The 19,587-nt window shown below is 50.1% G+C and overlaps 1 protein-coding gene across 5 annotated transcripts in view; it reads left to right on the forward strand.

The window, feature by feature from the left end:
* Positions 1 to 1,743: 1,743 nt before the first annotated feature.
* FCGRT (Fc gamma receptor and transporter) overlaps positions 1,744 to 19,587 on the forward strand; it is a 28,861-nt gene continuing 11,017 nt past the window's right edge. The window contains exons 1-4 of one of the 5 annotated variants that reach the window (XM_060174619.1): positions 1,744 to 1,767; positions 10,026 to 10,112; positions 11,468 to 11,722; positions 12,158 to 12,433. In XM_060174619.1, the coding sequence (XP_060030602.1) occupies positions 10,040 to 10,112; positions 11,468 to 11,722; positions 12,158 to 12,433 (604 nt within the window). In that variant the 5' untranslated portion in view covers positions 1,744 to 1,767; positions 10,026 to 10,039. Of the gene's footprint in view, positions 1,768 to 9,003; positions 9,068 to 9,222; positions 9,395 to 10,025; positions 10,113 to 11,425; positions 11,723 to 12,157; positions 12,434 to 19,587 lie in introns of those variants that run through there. The other 4 variants (XM_060174600.1, XM_060174614.1, XM_060174590.1 and 1 more) reach the window with 4 other exon arrangements.

A 19,587-nucleotide genomic window follows, 5' to 3' on the forward strand; every position in this document is an offset into this window, starting at 1 on the left:
ATGCCAGCTCCCCCTGGCTTCTGCTTAACCATATGCCTATATAGGGATATATTTAATCCCATTCAAAGCTTTGGTCTATTTACATAAATCACTTTTACATTTACATAAATACTTCCTCCAGGGCAACATAACCTGTCGAAAACAACACACTATGACATGGGGAGTTGGGCTGTAGCGCAATGGGTTAAGCGCAGGTGGCGCTAAGCACAAGGACCCGCATAAGGATCCTGGCTCCCCACCTGCAGGGGAGTTGCTTCACAAGCGGTGAAACAGGTCTGCAGGTGTCTATCTTTCTCTCTCTCTCTCTGTCTTCCCCCTCTCCTCTCCATTTCTCTCTGTCCTATCCAACAACAATGACAACAATAATAACTACAACAATAAAACAACAAGGGCAACAAAAGGGAATAAATAAATACAAATAAAATATAAAAAACAAACAAACAAAAAAACCCACTATAACATGCGCTCAACCAGGTGCACCACCACCTGGCCCCATCTCTCTCTCTCTCTCTGTACCTCTCTCTCTGAATGAAAGAGCAGCTCAAAGCAATGGCATCATTCAGGAATGAGGCCCCGATTCCATCTCCCCCACCATAAAGCTAATTTGGGGGTTGGACGGTCGTGCACAGGGTTAAGCGCACATAACGTGAAGCGCAGGGATTGGAACAAGGATTCTGTTTCAAGCTCCCGGCTCCCCACCTGCAGGGGGGTGGCTTTGCAAGCGGCGAAGCAGGTCTGCAGGTGTCTCTCTTTCTCTTTCCCTCTCTGTCTTCCCCTCTTTCAATTTCTCTCTGTCCAAGCCAACAATAGCAGTAACAACAACAACAATAATAATACTAACAGTGGGCAGAGGGTAGATGGCATAATGGCTATGAAAAAAGAGTCTCTCATGCCCAAGGCTCCAAAGTCCAGGTTCAATCTCCCACACCATCATAAGCCAGATCTGAACGGTGCTCCGGTAAAAAGATAAATAAATAATAACAGCAACGCCAACAAAATTGGGAAAAAGATGGCCTTCAGGAGCAATGGATTTGTAGTGCAGGTACCAAGCCCCAGCCATAACCCTGGAAGCAAATAAGTTTGGAATAAATGAGTTTGGAATAAAGCCGTCTTCCTCCTGGTGTAGCCCTGCCAGAGCTGGAGAGCAGCTGTCGCAGACTCCACCTTGCTGTCCCCACAGGGGCTCCATCTTCTCCTGTCCCCCTGTCCCTCTGACCTTTTGCCTCGTCTCCTGACACTAAGAAATGTTCCAGAGAAGCCGGCCACGTAGCCGGCCTGGGAGAGAAGTATTGCCTAAGAATCTTATCTCGGAGTCTTACAGGCCACAGACCGCAGGGCCCCAGACATTTCATTCCTCGTGACAGGTGTCCTTCCAGCCAGACGGACGCCAGTGTGACGACTCCATCCCACCACCCCACCTCTACCCCCCCCACTGACCCGCCACCCTTTATAAACCCCCCGAACTCCAGCCTGAGAGAAAGATGGACTCCTGAGATCACTGACGTCCGAATGAAGCTGTGTTTCTTTGCCCCACCAAGCCTCCTCTCTCTCCCTGAACCCACCTGAGCTGGGAGTAGGGAGCTGGGTTTGGTAACAACGACCAGAAGAAAGCCAGAGAAAGATCTCTGACCTCCTCCGGGAGCCCTGCCTTTGGATCCCTCCTGCCAGAGCAGCCACGGTCCTTGCATTTGAACTTGGAGGGCACGTTCGTCTCCGAGCTGCAGCCTCAGCCGTCCCCTCGGACTTCACCCATCCTCCGACAAGCTTGTGAGTCAAAGGCCTCTTCAACTTGGTCTCTCTGGGGGCCTAGGAGGTAGAGTGCACCTTGTTTGTGGATCTGGGTTCAGCCCCACACCCCCCCCGGCTGTAGGACACCAAGTGGGGGTAGCTTCACCGGTGGAGGAGCAGTGCTATGGTGACCCTACTCTGTCTTTCACTCCTCCCTTGTTTCAAGTCCCCGGCTCCCCACCTGCAGGGGGTAGCTTTGCAAGTGGTGAAGCAGGTCTGCAGGTGCCTCTCTTTCTCTTTCCCTCTCTGTCTACCCCTCTTGCAATTTCTCTCTGTCCTATCCAATAGCAGTAACAACAACAACAATAATAATAATACTAACAGTGGGCAGAGGGTAGATAGCATAATGGCTATGAAAAGAGTCTCTCTTGAAACAGAATCTCTCTTTTCTTTCTTTCTTTCTTTCTTTTTTTTTTTTGGTTCCTCCAGGGTTATTGCTGGGCTTGGTGCCTGCACCATGAATCCACCCCTCGTGGAGGCCATTTTTCCCCCCTTTTGTTGCCCTTGTTGTTGTAGCCTCGTTGTGGTTATTATTATTGCCATTGTTCATGTCGTCGTTGTTGGATAGGACAGAGAGAAATGGAGAGAGGAGGGGAAGACAGAGAGGGGGAGAGAAAGACAGACACCTGCAGACCTGCTTCACCGCCTGTGAAGCGACTCCCCTGCAGGTGGGGAGCCGGGGGCTCAAACCAGGATCCTTCAGCCGGTCCCTGCGCTTTGTGCCACATGTGCTTAAGCCACTGCGCCATCGCCTGACCCCCAGAATCTCTCTTTTCTTTTCCTTTCTTTTCTCTTCTTTTCTTTTTTACCAGAACACTGTTCAGTTCTGGTTTATGGTGGAGCAGGGGATTAAACCTGGGACGTTGGGAGTCTCAGGCATGCGAGTCTGTCTGCACAAACATCATGCTATCTACCCTCTGCCTCCCATCTCTTTTTTCCTTTACTTCTGCCTAAAAAAAAGAGGAGAGAAAGAAAGAGAGAAAAGAGTCCATCAAGAGCAGTAGAATCCTCAGGCATGAAGTCCCAGAGGAAAAATACTGCAGAAAAATTATTATTATTATTATTATTACTCCTCCAGGGTTATTTCTGGGGCTCAGTGCCTGCACCATGAATCCATCGCTCCTGGAGGCTATTTTTTTCCCCTTTTGTTGCCCTTGTTGTGGTGGTTATTATCATTGTTGTTACTGCTGTCATTGTTGTTGGATAGGACAGAGAGAAATCGAGAGAGGAAGGGAAGACAGAGAGGGGGAGAAAAAGACAGACACTTGCAGACCTGCTTCACCGCTTGTGAAGCGACTCCCCTGCAGGCGGAGCTAGTATAGCAGCTATGCAGCAGACTTTCACGCCTGAGATGTTAAGGTCCCAGGTTCAATCCCTACAATAAATAAACCAGAGCTGAGAAGGGCTCCGGTAAAAAGAAAGAAAAAAAAATTATGTGATCTGGAAAGCTGAGAACATAAGCCAGAATGCTGCCCCATCCTGTCCTCTCTCTCTCTCTCCTCTGTCGTGTGTGTGTGTGTGTGTGTGTGTGTGTGTGATGTAATTTTTTTTTTTATTAGAACACTGCTTAGCTCTGGTTTATGGTGGTTTAGGGGATTAAACCTGGGACTTTGGAACCCCAGGCTGGAAAGTATGTTTGCATAATCATTATGCTATCTCCCCCACCCAATTAAATCTTTGTTTTTTAAGTGGAAAAAACAAACCAAAAAAAAAAAAAGTATCTTGGGAGCCAGAAGGTAGTGCACCAGGTTGAGTGCACTCGTTACAATGTGCAAAGATCAAGGTTCAAGCCTCCAGTCCCCACCTGCAGGGAGGAAGGTTCATGAGTAGTGTAACCTTGCTGCAGGTGTCTCTCTGTCTCTTTCCCTCAGTCTCTCCTCTTCCCCAGCCCCCAGGGTCTTTCTGTCCTATCAAAAATAAGTAAGTAAGTAAATAAATAAATAAATAAATGAATAAATATTTCTGGGCCAGAGAGATAGTAGGTAGTACAGAAAGACTTGCCTCCCAGAGGTCTCAGGTTCAATTTCCAGCACCACCAGTGCTCAAAGCCCAACAGTGCTCTGGTAAAAAATAAAATAAAATGGGAGTCAAGAGGTAGCGCAGCAGGTTAAGCGCAGGTGGCGCCAAGCACAAGGCCCGGCATAAGGATCCCGGTTCGAGCCCCCGGCTCCCCACCTGCAGGGGTGTCGCTTCACAGGCGGTGAGGCAGGTCTGCGGGTGTCTGTCTTTCTCTCCTCTTCTCTGTCTTCCCCTCCTCTCTCCATTTCTCTCTGTCCTATCCAACAACGACGACGTCTATAACAAGAACAATAGTAACTACAACAACAATAAAAAACAAGGGCAATAAAAGGGGAAATAAGTATAAAAAATAAAAAATAATAATTAGCTTTTCTTTTTTAGATTTTGTTTATTATTTATAGTTTTGAGACAACAAATCAAGAGGGAATGGCAAAACAAAGAGGTAGACACACACTCACACTCACACACTCATTCTCACACACTCACTCACACACTCACACTCACTCTCACACACACTCAAACACACACACACACTCACTCTCACACACTCATACACACACTCACACTCACTCAGACACACTCTCACACACTCACACACATTCACTCAGACACACTCTCACAAACACACTCTCACACACTCACACACACTCACTCAGACACACACACACATATACACACACTAACTCTCATACACTCACAGACACACTCACAAACACTCACACTCACACACTCAAACAACACACTCACATACTCACACACACACACTCACACTCACACACACTCTCACACACACTCAGATACACACACACTCTCACACTCACACACACTCAGACACACACACACACTCACACACACACTCACACACACACACACACTCACACACACACACACTCTCACACACACTCAGATACACACACACTCTCACACTCACACACACACTCACACACACACACACTCACACACACACACACACACACTCTCACACACACTCAGATACACACACACTCTCACACTCACACACACTCAGACACACACACTCACACACACACTCACACACACACTCACACACACCCCTGCAGCTTTGCTTCATGTAACTTTTCCCCTAGTAGGTGGCGCCACGACTGGGGGCTTGAACACAAATTCTTGTGCATTGTAACCAGTGTACTAAACCTGGTGTGCCACTGCCCGACCCCAATAAGCCTTTCCGTATATAAAAGTACAAGTTATCTGTTGTGGGAAGCTTCACGAGTTGTGAAGCAGGGCTGCAGGTGTCTCTCTATCCTCTCCCTCTCTTGTCACCCCCTTCCCTCTCCATTTCTGGCTGTCTCTATCTAATAAATAAAGATTTAAAAAATTAAAAAAAATAAAATTGAAAAAATAAAATAAATTAGCAACCCCAAAGGTGGCATAATGGATAAAATAGATTCTCAGATATGAGGTCCTGAATTTAATCCCATGTGTATCACATGTGCCAGAGTGATGTGTGCTACTTGCTCCCTCTCCCTCCCTCCCTCCCTTCTTTCCCTCTCTCTCACCCTTTCTCTTTCATAATAAATAAGCCTTTTAAAAATATTTTATTTGGAGACTGGCGGGTTAAGCACACTTGAGTGAAGCGCAAGGACCTGCATTAAGGTTCAAAGGCGGTGAAGCAGGTCTGCAGGTGTCTGTCTTTCTCTCCCTCTCTGTCTTCCCCTCCTCTCTCCATTTCCCTCTGTCTTATCCAACAACAGCAGCAGCAATAACAATAAAAGCAACAAGGGTAACAAAAAATAGGAAAGGGTGGCTACCAGGAGCAGTGGCCACCGAGCCCCAGCGATAACTCTGGAGGCAAAATATATATATAAATGGTCCAGGAGATGGCACAGTGGATAAAGCATTGAATTCTCAAGCATGAGTTCCTGAGTTTGATCCCCAGCAGCACATGTACCGGAGTGATGTCTGTTTTTTTCTCCTTGTATCTTTCTGCTTAATAAATTTAAAAAAACTTTATTATTATTATTATTATTATTGGATAGGACAGAGAGAAATGGAGAGAGGAGGGGAAGACATAGAAGGGGAGAGAAAGACAGACACCTGCAGACCTGCTTCACCACTTGTGAAGCGACTCCTCTGCAGGTGGGAAGCCGGGGACTCAAACTGGGATCCTTGCGCTTCACACTAAGTGCACTTAGCCTGGTGTGCTACCACCCAGACTTCTTAATAAATAAAACATTTAAAAGTTATTTATTCGGGAGCGCAGGCGGTAGCCCAGCTGGTTAGGCGCACGTGGCACAAAGCGCAAGGACCGACGGGCCTAAGGGTCCCGGTTCGAGCCCCCGGCTCTCCACCTGCAGGAGAGTCGCTTCCCAGGCAGTGAAGCAGGTCTGCAGGTGTCTGTCTTTCTCTCCCCCTCTCTGTCATCCCCTCCTCTCTCCATTTCTCTCTGCCCTATCCAAAAACGACGACATCAATAATAACTAAAACAACAAGGGCAACAAAAGGGAAAATTAAAAAAAAAAACTTTAAAAAGAATTTTTTTTTAAAGTTAAAAAGAAAAAAACGAATTAAAAAAAACAATAGAATAATGAGCTCAGTGAAAGAAGCCAGACACAAAGGCATGACTATCCTATGAGTCTACTTACTACCACCTTCTAGCACAAGCTAAGGGACAGAGAGCAGGGTCGTGCCGGGCTGGGGCTCACAGGGGTGGGGGTCCCGCGGGGATGCCCAGAGCAGCCGCAGGGCTGCACAGCACTGGGACGCCACTAGGTGGCACTAGAGCCACCCTGAGGCTTGTGGCTATGGCAACCGGGCTGAGTGCAGGCGTGGGCTGCAGACAGGCTGGACAGGCGACTCTAAGGTCAGAGCAAGGGAACAGCTGTAGGAGGTTTTCTCCCCCCCCCCCCCTCTCTCCTTCTTTCTTTCTTTCATCAAGGCATTTACTGGGACTTTGTACCTACACAGTTCAACCACTCCTTGTTAACTTTTTTTTTTTTTAATTTTAAAAAATTATTGGGAGTCAGGCGGCGGTAGCGCAGCGGGTTAAGCGCACGTGGCACAAAGCGCATGTGGCGCAAGGACCAACATAAGGATCCCGGTTCGAGCCCCCGGCTCCCCACCTGCTGGGGAGTCGCTTCACAGGTGGTGAAGCAGGTCTGCAGGTGTCTGTCTTTATCTCCCCCTCTCTGTCTTCCCCTCCTCTCTCCATTTCTCTCTGTCCTATCCAACAATGACGACATCAATAACAACTACAATTAAAAAACAACAAGAGCAACAAAAGAGAATAAATAAATAAATAAAATAAATATTAAAAAAAAAGAAAATATATATCTTTATTTATTCATTGGATAGAGACAGCCAGAAATCAAGAAAGAAGCGGGGGGGGGTAGAGAGGGGGCCGGGTGGTGGCACATCAGTCCCGATGCACAAGGACTTGGGTTTAAGCCTCTGGTCCCTGCCAGCTCTGTGAGTGGTGAAGTAGGGCTAGAGGTCTCTGTCTCTGTCTCTCTGTCTCTGTCTCTCCTCTATCTGTCTCTATCTCCCCCTTCCATCTCGATTTCTGGGTGTTTCTATTAAATAAATAAATAAAGATAGTAACTTTTTTTTTAAACTAAGAGAGAGAGAGATCTTAAAAAGATTTTCATGGGAGGCCAGAAAGTAGCAGATCAGGTTAAGCGCAGATGGCTTGAAACACAAGGATCCTGGTTCGAGCACCTGGCTCCCCACGGGGTCGTTTCACAAGTGGTGAAACAAGTCTGCAGGTGTCTATCTTTCTTTCCCCCTCCTCTTTTTTATTTTATTTATTAAAAAAACTTTTTTTTTAACTCTTTATTTATTGGAGACAGCCAGAAACCGAGAGGGAAGAGGGTGATAGAGAGAGAGAGACAGAGAGACACCTACAGACCTACTTCACCACGTGTGAAGCTTTCCCCCTGCAGGTGGGGACCAGGGACTCAAACCGGGTCCTTGTGCACTGTAGCATGTGTGCTCAACCAGGTGTGCCACCACGTGGATCTCTTTCTTTCCTTCCTTCCTCCCTTCCTTCCTTCTTTCTTTCTTTTAACCATTCTATTTATTTTATTGTAATGTTAGGGTGAGAGAAACACCAGAACACTGCTCAGCTCTGGCTGACAGTGGTGCTGGGAGCTTGGAGCCTAGAGCCTCAGGCATGAAAGTCTTTTAAAGAACCACTGTGCTGTCTTCCCAGTCTCTCTCTCTCTCTCTCTTTCCTTCTCTTTTTCTTTTTTCTATCTTTTTAAAATATTTATTTATTTCCTTTTGTTGCCCTTGTTGTGGTTATTATTGTTGTTGTTATTTATGTCATCATTGTTGGGTAGGACAGAGAGAAATGGAGAGAGGAGGGGAAGGCAGAGGGGGAGAGAAAGACAGACACCTGCAGACCTGCTTCACTGCCTGTGAAGCGACTCCCCTGCAGGTGGGGAGCCGGGGGCTCGAACCAGGATCCTTGTGCCGGTCCCTGTGCTTTGCGCCACGTGCGCTTAACCCGCTGCACTACAGCCCGACTCCCCCTCTTTCTTTTTTCTAAAGGAAAGGAACACCGCAGCACTTCTGCACAACTGGTGGAACTTCCTTCCCCTTTACCTGGTGCTCCCATGTGGCAGTGTGTATGTTTGGGGGAGGAGCAGGGAGCTAAAGCGGGAGCTCCCTTTGGACCGCACTGCGGGGTGCTCTAAGGGTTCCCTTGGGGGAGCAGCTTCAAGGAGCAAATATGGACACCACAGGAGGGGGGCTGGGCGAGGATGCACAGAATACATATTACAGTGCACAAGGACACTGGTTCAAGCCCCTGGTCCCCTACCTGCTGGGGGAAAGTTTCACAAGTGGCGAGGCAGGGCTGCAGGTGTCTCCCTCTCTCTTTCTGTCTCTCTCACCTCCCCCTCTCAATTTTCTTCCTATCTATCTATCTATCTATCTATCTATCTATCATCTATCTATTGTCACAGGAGGTGGCTGGGAGACAGCTTACCCAGCGGGACAGCGACCTCACTGGGCAGAGGTTCTGAGTTCGAGCCCTGGCAACTCAGGATGATGGAGTGGTGGTGTGCGGTGCCTCTGCTTTCTCTGTCTCTGTCTCTGCGGGTCTCTCTGTCGCTCTGCCTCTCTCCTCTGGTCTGGCTGGGCCTGAGCCATGCGGGCCTGTGACAGCTCATTCCTGAACCCTCGCTAGCACCACCCCGCGGTGCAGCAGTAACTGGAGAACTTGCATTACAACCACCCCAACAGCCACTGGCGGAGCCCGGGCCTGGGGGTGCTCCATGCGGTAAGCGGAGACCCCAAGGGCACCCTGCATTTCCCAGTCTGCGGCTGCTGCTGGGGTCTGTTTCCCCCAATAGGCCAAGAATCTGGTGGGTGGCTGATTAGGCTGAAAATAAACCAACGGGAGGAGAAACCTAGACGAAAAACAAAAAGGCAGAAGTTTCAGGCGGACACACAGGCTGGGCCTGAGCCCGGGTGTGCCCTGCGCGGGGGTGGGGCTGCAGATTCCCGGAGTGGGGAGCAGTCTCGGGACAGGATGTGAGAGAGGAACTGGGGTCTCCAGTCACGGGAGCCTCCCTGGGCTGCAGGAAGGAACCCCGGCTGCTGTGAGGTGAGCCAGCTGAGGCCCAGGACCTGGAGGAAGTCTGGACCTGGGTCCGAGGGAGGAGGAGCTGGGGGACTCCTAAGTCTGCAGGAAAGAGGGGCTGGGGGACCCCTGGGACTGAAGGAGGAGGGACTGGGGGACCCCTGGGTCTGAGGGAGGAAGAGCTGGGGGACCCCTAGTCTGCAGGGAGGAGGGGCTGGGGGACCCCTGGTTTTGAAGGAGGAAGATCTGGGGGCCCATAGTCTGCAGGGAGGAGGGGCTGGGGGGACTCCTGGATGTGAGGGATGAGGGGCTGGGGGACTCCTGGATGTGAGGGAGGAGTATTTGGGGGGGGGGGCTTGGGCCTGAGGTAGGCGGGTTTGTGGGGGGGACCTTGGGCCCGAGGGAAGAGGGTCTGGGAGGAGGGGTTAGAAGCCTGATTCCGGGTCTGAAGTAGGAGGCAAGACTGTGTTTTGGGAAAGAAATCTCAGCCTATGCGACTCTGTAATTAATTAACCAACGGGGACCCAATTAAAGGGTGAAAGTTCACCGAGGAGGAAGCCTTGCTGTCACCCTCCTCGCGAGCCCCCCACCCGCGGCGAAGGGGGGAAGGGGCGGGGTGGGGGTCCCAGGAGTCACGCGGCCCCTCCCGCCCCAGGTCTCGGGTTCAGGATGGGGGTTCCCCGGCCTCAGCCCTGGGGGCTCGGTCTCCTGCTCGTCCTCCTACCCGGGAGCCTGCATGCAGGTGAGGGGCGCCCGGGGGCGGGCCGAGGGGGGGGTTGTGACTGACTTCTCTCTCCTGCTCACGTGCTGTGCTCACTGCCCCCCTGGGTCTCTATTCCCCCATCTCTGAGTCTGTTTCTCTGAGTCTCTGTCCCCTCAGGTCTCTGTCCCCCCCATTGATCTCTTTCTCTGTTTGGGTCTTTTTCCCCATCTCTCTCTCTCTCTCTCGCTCTCTCTCTGGGTCTCTGTCCCCCCCTCTGGATTTCTGCCCCCCCAGTCTCTGTCTCTCTCTAGGTCTCTGTCCCTTCCCCTTCCTAGGTCTCTGCTCCCATCTCTGTCCCCCCTCTCTCTGGGTTTCCCCACTCTCTGAGACTCTGTCTCTCTCTGTCCCCCCATCTCCGTCCCATCCACCCTTGTCTCTCTCTCTTTTTTTTTCTTTTCATTTTTTTCATTTTTTTTTTTTTTGCCGCCAGGGTTATTGCTGGGGCTCAGTGTCTGCACCATGAATCCACTGCTCCTGGAGGCTATTTTTTCCCCTTTTGTTGCCCTTGTTGTTGTAGCCTTGTTGTGGTTATAGTTGTTGTTGATGTCATTGTTCATTGTTGGAAGGCCAGAGAGAAATGGAGAGAGGAGGGGAAGACAGACACCTGCAGACCTGCTTCACCTCCTGTGAAGCGACTCCCTGCAGGTGGGGAGCCGGGGGCTCGAACCCAGGTCCTTATGCCGGCCCTTGCGCTTTGCACCACGTGTGCTTAGCACGCTGCGCTACCGCCCGACCCCCTTTTCTTTCCTTCTTTTTCTAATTTTTTCTTTTGTTGCCCTGTTTTTCATTGTTTCTATAATTATTATTGTTGTTGCTATTGATTTCGTCGTTGTTAGATAGGACAGAGAGAAATGGAGAGAGGAGGGGAAGACAGAGAGGGGGAGAGAAAGACAGACACCTGCAGACCTGCTTCACCGCCTGTGAAGCGACTCCCCTGCAGGTGGGGAGCCGGGGGCTCGAACCGGGATCCTTCCGCCGGTCCCTGCGCTTTGCGCCACGTGCGCTTAACCCGCTGCGCTACCGCCCGACTCCCCACTTTCCATTTTTTTATTCAACAGAACAGAGAGAAATGAAAAGGAAGGGGAGAGAGAGAGTGAGCGAGAAAGAGAAACTACTGCAGACCCGCTTCACCACTTGCGAAGCTTTTCCTCAGCAGATGGGGAGCAGGGCCTCGAACCTGGGTCCTTGAGCGCGGCACTATGCTTAACTGGGTGCACCACCCCATAGACCCCAGCCTCCGTCTCTCTCTCTCTGGGTCTCTGTGCGCCCCCCAGCCTGCCCCCGGTCTCCAGGTGTTGCCGGGTGCTCTCCTCACGCTGTCCCCTCTGTCACAGCTGAGAAGCGCCTGGCCCTGCTGTACCACATGACGGCCGTGACCAACCCCGGCCCCGGGGCCCCCACCTTCTGGGTGTCGGGCTGGCTGGGTCCTCAGCAGTACCTGAGCTACAGCAACGTGCGGGCCCAGGCCGAGCCGTGCGGGGCTTGGGTCTGGGAGAACCAGGTGTCCTGGTACTGGGAGAAGGAGACCTTAGACCTGAGGGAGAAGCAGCGGCTCTTCCTTGATGCTTTGACTGTCCTGGAGCAAGGAAGTGAGACCCTGCCCCTGGGCCTGAGGGGGGAGGGGCTGGGGACCCCTGGGCCTGAGGGGGGAGGGGCTGGGGAGACCTGGGCCTGAGGGGGGAGGGGCTGGGGACCCCTGGGCCTGAGGGGGGAGGGCCTGGGGGACCCCTGGGCCTGAGGGGGAAGAGACTGGGGGACCTCTAATCTGCATGGAAGAGGGGCTGGGGGGACCCCTGGGCCTCAGGGAGGAAGATCTAGGGGTCCCCTAAGTCTGCATGGAGGAGGGGCTGGGAGGAGCCCTGGGCCTGAGGGAGGAGGGGCTGGGGTACTCCTGGCTATGATGGAGTAGGCACTGGGGGACCCTCAATCTGAGGAAGGAGGGGCATTGGGTCTGAGGGAGGAGGGTTTGGGGGACCCCCTGGATCAGGGGCACAGGGCGGCCACTCACCCATTCTGGGCCCCAGGGTCCCACACGTTGCAGGGGCTGCTGGGCTGTGAGGTGGGTTCTGACAACAAGTCAGTGCCCGTGGCCAAGTTCGCCCTGAATGGTGAGGACTTGATGACGTTCGACCCCTACTTGGGCAACTGGACTGGGGACTGGCCCGAGGCCTATGGCATCGCCAAAAAGTGGTCTCAGAACCCGGAGACCGTGAACCAGGAGAAGACCTTCCTGCTCTACTCCTGCCACGAGCGCCTGCTGGGCCATCGGGAGAGGGGCCGCGGGAACCTGGAGTGGAAGGGTGAGACCCCCGCTCTCAGACCCCAAACGCTGCCTCCGTGTGTGTGTGTGTGTGTGTGTGTGTGTGTGTGTGTGTGAGAGAGAGAGAGAGAGAGAGAGAGAGAGAGAGAGACTGGTTTGACACTGGAGAGAGATGGAAAGAGCAGTCGGGCAGTGGCACACCCAGTTAAGTGCACACAGCTCTAAATGCAAGGATCTGCTAAGGACCCATGTTCGAACCCCTGGCTCCCCGTCTGCAGGGGGGGAGGCTTCACAAGTGGCGAGGCAGGGCTACAGGTGTCTAGCTTCCTCTCTCCCTCCCTGTCTCCCACTCCCCTCTCAATTTCTCTTTGTCCTGATAAATAAAATGGGGAAAAAAAAAAAGAGGAAAAGTGGCCTCCCGGAGTAGTGGATTTGTATTGCTGGCATCAAGCCCCATTGACATAACCCTGGAGGAAAAAGAGAGAGGGAACGAGAGAGAGACAGCAACAGTGACAGCACTGGAGCCTCCCCCCTGTGATGGTGTTTGGACCTGAATCTCACACAGAGGAGGGAATCTCAGTCAGCTGTCTCTCCAACCCACTTCTTCATTTCTTTTTCTTTTCTTTCCTCCTCCCCCTCCTCCTTCTTCATTTTGCAAGTTATTATTATTATTTTTAATATATATATATTTATTTTATTTTCCCTTTTGTTGCCCTTGTTTTTTGTTGTTGTAGTTGTTGTTGTTACTGATGTCGTTGTTGTTGGATAGGACAGAGAGAAATAGAGAGGGGAGGGGAAGACAGAGAGAGGAGAGAAAGACAGACACCTGCAGACCTGCTGCACCGCCTGTGAAGCGACTCCCCTGCAGGTGGGGAGCCGGGGGCTCGAACCAGGATCCTTGTGCCGGTCCTTGTGCTTTGCGCCACGTGCGCTTAACCCACTGCGCTACAGCCTGACTCCCTCTCTCTCTCTATATATATATATATATATATATATATATATATATAATTTTTTTTACCACAGCACTGCTCGGCTCTGGCTGATGTTGGTGCTGGGGATTGAACCTGGGACCTTGGAGCCTTAGGCATGGAAGTCATTTGCAGAACTATCATGCTGTCTCCCCAGCCTGCTCCTGATAATCCTTATTCTTTCTGAATCTTCACCCACTACCCACCGACCTCAGACAAGCCAAGAAAGAAACGTACAGATTGACTTCGGAGAAGACACAGACCCAAAGTAGAGTGTGGGCCTCATGCGCCACCTCCCGGACCACCCTGCCTTTTGTTAGAGACAGACAGACAGATAGACAGACGGATAGACAGACAGACAGCTGTCAGGAGTTGAGGCCCCAGCAAAAGCCTGGAAGCAAAATAAAATAAAAGAAGGAAGGCAGGAAGGCAGCCAGGCAGGTGATCTGTTGTACAGCCAGATTTCAGTTTTGCCTTGCTGAGGGAAGCCATGGAGCGAGCAGCAGAGAGAGAGAGAGGGCTTTGTGTCTTGGCCGTGATAAGATCTGCTGTCAGATATGTTTGAGGATGTATCCTACCTTTGGCTCGTCTTTTCACTCTCTGGATAGTATTTTTCATGGCTCCGAAACGTCTCATTTTAATAAAGTCCAGTATTGTCTTTTTTTTTTCTTTTTCTTTTTTTTTGCCTCCAGGCTTGTTGCTGGGGCTCGGTGCCTGCACCATGAATCCAGTGCTCCTGGAGGCCATATATTTTCCCTTTTGTTGCCCTTGCTGTGTTATCATTGTGGTTATTAGTTGTTGTTGTTGATGTCGTTGTTGGATAGGATAGAGAGAAATGGAGAGAGGAGGGGAAGACAGAGGGGGGAAAGACAGACACCTGCAGACCTGCTTCACCGCCTGTGAAGTGACTCCCCTGCAGGTGGGGAGCCGGGGGCTCGAACCCGCCAGTTCTTGCACTTTGCGCCATGTGTGCTTAACCTGCTACGCTACCACCCGACCCCCGTTCTCTGCTTTTCTCTCCCCCTTTCTCATGGGTTCTGTTTTTGGTGTTGGATCTCAGAAGTCATCACCAAAGCCAAGGGCACTGAGATCTTCTCCCGTGATATGTTCTAGGCCTGTGGTCCATTTAAAAAAGTGCGAAGTGCAAGTACCCTCTCAAGGATCCCGGTTCATGTCCCCAGCTCCCCACCTGCAGGGGGATCTCTTCACAAGTGGTGAAGCATGTCTGTAGGTATCTATCTTTCTCTCTCCCTCTCTATTTCCCCCTCACCTCTCAATTTCTCTCTGCCCTATACTATAAAAATTTTTTTTAAAAGCCACCAGAAGCAGTGGATTTGCAGTACTGGCACCGAGCGCCAGCAAAAACCCGAGTGCCAGCAAAAACCCTGGAGTGAAAAAAAAACAAACTCATTTATGGGGGATAAAGCAGTTGCACACCCATTGCTGAGTGCCCGTATTAAGCTTAAGCGCACATATTACCAAGCAGAAGGATCAAGACCCCACTCCTCACCTGCAGGGGGCCCACTTCCTGAGCCGTGAAGCAAGTCTGCAGGTGTCTCTCTTTCTCTCCCCCTCTCAGACTGTCTCCTTGTCCTCTCTCAATTTCTCTCTGTCTTATTTAATAAAAATTAGAAAGGGAAAAAAGTATTCAGATATTGACATGCAAGTGAGAGAAAGAGAAACAGAATCAGACATGGGGATGGGGGTAGGTAGCATAATGGTTACGCAAACAGACTTTCATTCCTGAGGTTCTCAGGTCCCAAATTCAGTCCCTCACATCACCATAAGCCAGAGCTGAGCTGTGCTCTGGTAGAGAGAGAGAGAGACAGAGAGACAGAGAGAGAGAGAGAGAATCAGATGTGGCACATGCTATGCCAGAGATGGAACTCAAGACCTCATGCTTGGGAGTTCAACACTGTAGCCACTGCAGGTCACCTGTGCTCCATTAGAAGCTCCTCGGTTGTTTACAACAATGTAGTCTGCAGATGGTCTCGGTTCCAACATTGCTGAGTGCCCCTATTAACAAAGGATCCAGATTTCAGCCCCGTCCCCACTCGTAAGGGGAAAGTTTGTAAGGGAAACAGTACTCCAGGTATATCTCTGTCTTCACCCTCTCTACCTCCCCTTCACCTCCCATTTCTCTGTCAACATTCAATACATAAAATATTCTCAAAAGATTATTAAAAAAAAAAAAAAGCTCTTTGGGAGAGAGAGAGAGGGAGAGGGAGGGGAGGATTGGGGACCGGAGCACCCGTCTGGCATAGGGACGGGGGAGCTGAGCTCAGGACCTCGTGCCTGAGAGCCTGTCACTGTACCAATCGTGCTACGTCCTGCATTTCAAGTCTCCCTCTCTTTTTCCTTCTGTAAACTCATGGCCAGATTTGGCTTTTTGTTTTTCTGGCAAGAAGACTTCTTGGGGAGGCCACATGGTGGTGCACCTGGTTAGAAACACACATACTGCCATGTGCAAGGACCCTGGTTCAAGCCCGTCTCCACCTGCAGGAGGAAGCTTTTCGAGTGGTGAAACAGGGCTGCAGATCTCTCTCTCTCTCCCTCCCTCCCTCTCTCTCTCTCCCATTCTAGCTCCTCCTTCCCTGTCAATTTCTCTGAAAAAAAAAAAAAAGTCTTCAGGAGCAGAAGATTAGCTGTGCAGGCACTGAGCCCAGTGATAACGCTTGTGGCAGTTAGGAAAACAAAACAAAACACCCTCTGCGAGCCCTTGACTTTAACTCTAATTTTAACATAAGTGATCATCACAGTCTCTTCAGCCAATTCTCCACCTCTAAAATTCTTTTTTTTTTTTTTTTTAATTTTTGTTTTCCTATTAATGGGAGATTCTCCAAATATCACTTTGGATTTATCTTTTTTTTTTTTTAAGATTTTATTTATTTAATTATTAATGAGAAAGATAGGGGTGGTGGCACACCTGGCTGAGCGCACATGTTATAATGTGCAAGGACCTGGGTTCGACCCACCGGTCCCCACCTGCAGGGGGAAAGCTTTGCAAGTGGTGAAGTAGGGCTGCCGGTGTCTCTCTGTCTCACTTCCTCCCTATCCCCCACTTCCCTGTCAATTTCTGGCAGTCTATCCAATAAATAAAGTTAATTTTTTTTTTAAATGAGCAAGATAGGAGAGAGAGAGAGAACGAACCAGACATCACTCTGGTACATGTGCTGCTGGGGATTGAACTCGGGACCTCATGCCCTAGAGTCCAGTGCTTTATCCACTGAGTCATCTCCTGGACCGCCCTCTAAGATTCTTTTTTTTAAAAAATATTTTTTCATTTTCCCTTTTTGTTGCCCTAGTTGTTTTATTGTTGTTGTTATTATTGTTGTTATTGATGTTGTCATTGTTGGATAGGAGAGAGAGAAATGGAGAGAGGAGGGGAAGACAGAGAGGGGGAGAGAAAGACAGACACCTGCAGGCCTGCTTCACCGCCTGTGAAGCGACTCCCCTGCAGGTGGGGAGCCGGGGGCTTGAACCAGGATCCTTACACAGGTCCTTCTGCTTTGCACCACCTGCGCTTCACTGCTGCGCTACCGCCTGACTCCCAAGATGCTTTATCACTATGATCTACTTACTTTATTCCTGTAAAAAGCAGCTTAACTGGGCAGGGGAAACAGCATAATGGTCATGCAAAAGAAACTCTCACGTCTGAATCTTCAGAGTCCCAGTTTCAGTCCCCAGCATAAACCATAAACCAGAGCTGGCCGGAGCTGTGGGGGAAGAGAGAAAAAAAATCAGCTTAACTTCGCTTTTTCCCTCATTGGATAGAGACAGAGAGAAATTGAGAGGGGAGGGGAGATAGAGAGGGAAAGAGACAGAGACACCTGTAGCCCTGCTTCACTACTTGTGAAGCTTTTCCCCTGCAGGTGGGGACCAGGGGCTCAAAACCAGGTCCTTGCGCACTGTAACGTGGTGCGCCATCAACCAGGTGCGCCATCACCGTCCCCGGCCGCTTAACTGCTTTACCGAAAATCCTGTTCCTTGAAACTATCATCCAAACTGGAGACACAGAACTTGGGTGGCTGATGCGGGCTGGACCAGGCCTCCTAGAAGCTTACAATCTTGTGAGCCACTGTCAAATCACTAATAAGACAATTGCAGAAAGGAAAAACAAAACCCCTGCGTGGCTGCCCTCCAAGCACAGCCTGAACGTGGGGTGTCTGCACGGCCTGCCCCGGGGACCTTGGGCTGCAGGGCTGTGCTGACCTGAACCCACGTGCTCGTTTGAACCCACGATGTCACCGGCAGCTAGACAGGAGCGAGACAGGAGGGCATTTGCTCTTCCGGCCTGCCTTAGCCAGTGCCACGGAGCGGGTGCCATAAGCAACAACAGTTCATGTTCCTGGACTGGAGAGAGCTCGGCAGGCAGGAGTGTGCCGAGATTCAAGCCCAGCACCACATGGGAGGCTCTGGAGCTGTGGTGTCTCACCTCCTCCCTCTGTCTCTGTCTCTGTCTGCAGCCAAAGGAACGAAAACACATCTCCCAAGGGCAATGGAATCGTGTGTGCCGGGGCCAGGCACAGAGCACGAAAAGAGTTAATTTACGGAGTCGGGCGGTGGCGCAGTGGGTTTAGCGCAGGTGGCGCAAAGCACAAGGACCGGCATAAGGATCCCGGTTTGAACCCCGGCTCCCCACCTGCAGGGGAGTCGCTTCACAGGCGGTGAAGCAGGTCTGCAGGTGTCTATCTTTCTCTCCCCCTCTCTGTCTTCCCCTCCTCTCTCCATTTCTCTCTGTCCTATCCAACAACAACAACATCAGTAACAATAATAACTACAACAACAATAAAAAGACAACAAGGGCAACAAAAGGCAAAATAAATAAATAAAATTTAAAAAAAGAAAGACATATTTTCTCTCCATTTCTCGCTGTCCTATCTAACAACGATGACATCAGTAACAACAATAACTATAACAACAATAAAAAGACAACAATGGCAACAAAAGGCAAAATAAATAATTTTTTTTTAAAAAGAAAGACATATTTTTTTAAAAAGAGTTAATTTACGTAATGTAGAGGGCAGGGTTATGGCCACATGTTGGGCTGGGGATCAAACCTGGGCCCTCAGACTTGCAAAGCGAGTGGTCTTGTTGCAGAACCACGTCCTAGCTGCGTGGCATTTCATTCTACAGATTCTTGCATGCGATTAATACCATGTACTATGTATGCTTAGCAGGTGCACCACAATCTGGCATGCGTATATATATATATAATCTTTTTTTTACTAGAGTGCTGCTCAGTGGTGATGCAGGGGATTGAACCTGAGACTTTGGAGCCTCAGGCATAAGAGTCTCTTTGTATAATCATTATGCTATCTATTCCCAACACCCCATGTTATTTATTTATTTATTTATTTATTCCTTTTTGTTGTCCTTGTTATTTTATTGTTGTGGTTATTACTGTTGTTGTTGTCAACATTGTTGGATAGGACAGAGAGAAACAGAGAGAGGAGGGAAAGACAGAGAGGGAGAGAGAAAGACAGACACCTGCGGACATGTTCACCGCCTGTGAAGCGACTCCCCTGCAGGTGGGGAGCCGGGGCTCGAACCGGGATCCTTCAGCCCATCCTTGCGTTTTGCACCACGTGCGCTTAACCTGCTGCGCTACCGCCGGACTCTCTCCCCCCATATTCTTTTAAAATATTTATTTATTGGATAGAGACTCAGAGAAACTGAGATGGAATGGGGAGATAGAGAGGGAAAGAGAAATAGAGACACCTGCAGACCTGCCTCACTGCTTGTGAAGCTTCCTCATGTAGATGGGGACTTGGGGCTTGAACCTAGGCCCTCGGTAACGTGTGCTTTCAGCCAGATGTGCCACCACCCAACCCCTTTACTTATTTTAAATAGAGATGGACGGGGCGGAGGGAGGGCACCAAAGTTTCTTTCAATGCGGTGGAGCCAGAGCTCGAACTGGGTCACACACAGCAGAACAGCGCATTACCCAGTGAACTATTTGACCTGCCCTTAGATATGTTATTTCTTCTTCTTTCTAATATTTATTTATTTCCTTTAAAAAATATTTTATTTGTTTATTAATGAGAAACATAGGAGAGAGAAAGAGCCAGACATCACTCTGGTACATGTGCTGCTGGGGATTGAACTCAGGACCTCATGCTTGAGAGTCCGATGCTTTATCCACTGCACCACCTCCCAGACCACTATTTATTTCCTTTTTGTTGCCCATGTTATTTTTATTATTGTTGTAGTTATTATTGTTGTT

The sequence above is a fragment of the Erinaceus europaeus genome, chromosome 2 (genome assembly GCF_950295315.1).
Source record: "Erinaceus europaeus chromosome 2, mEriEur2.1, whole genome shotgun sequence".
Taxonomy (NCBI): Eukaryota; Metazoa; Chordata; class Mammalia; order Eulipotyphla; family Erinaceidae; genus Erinaceus; species Erinaceus europaeus.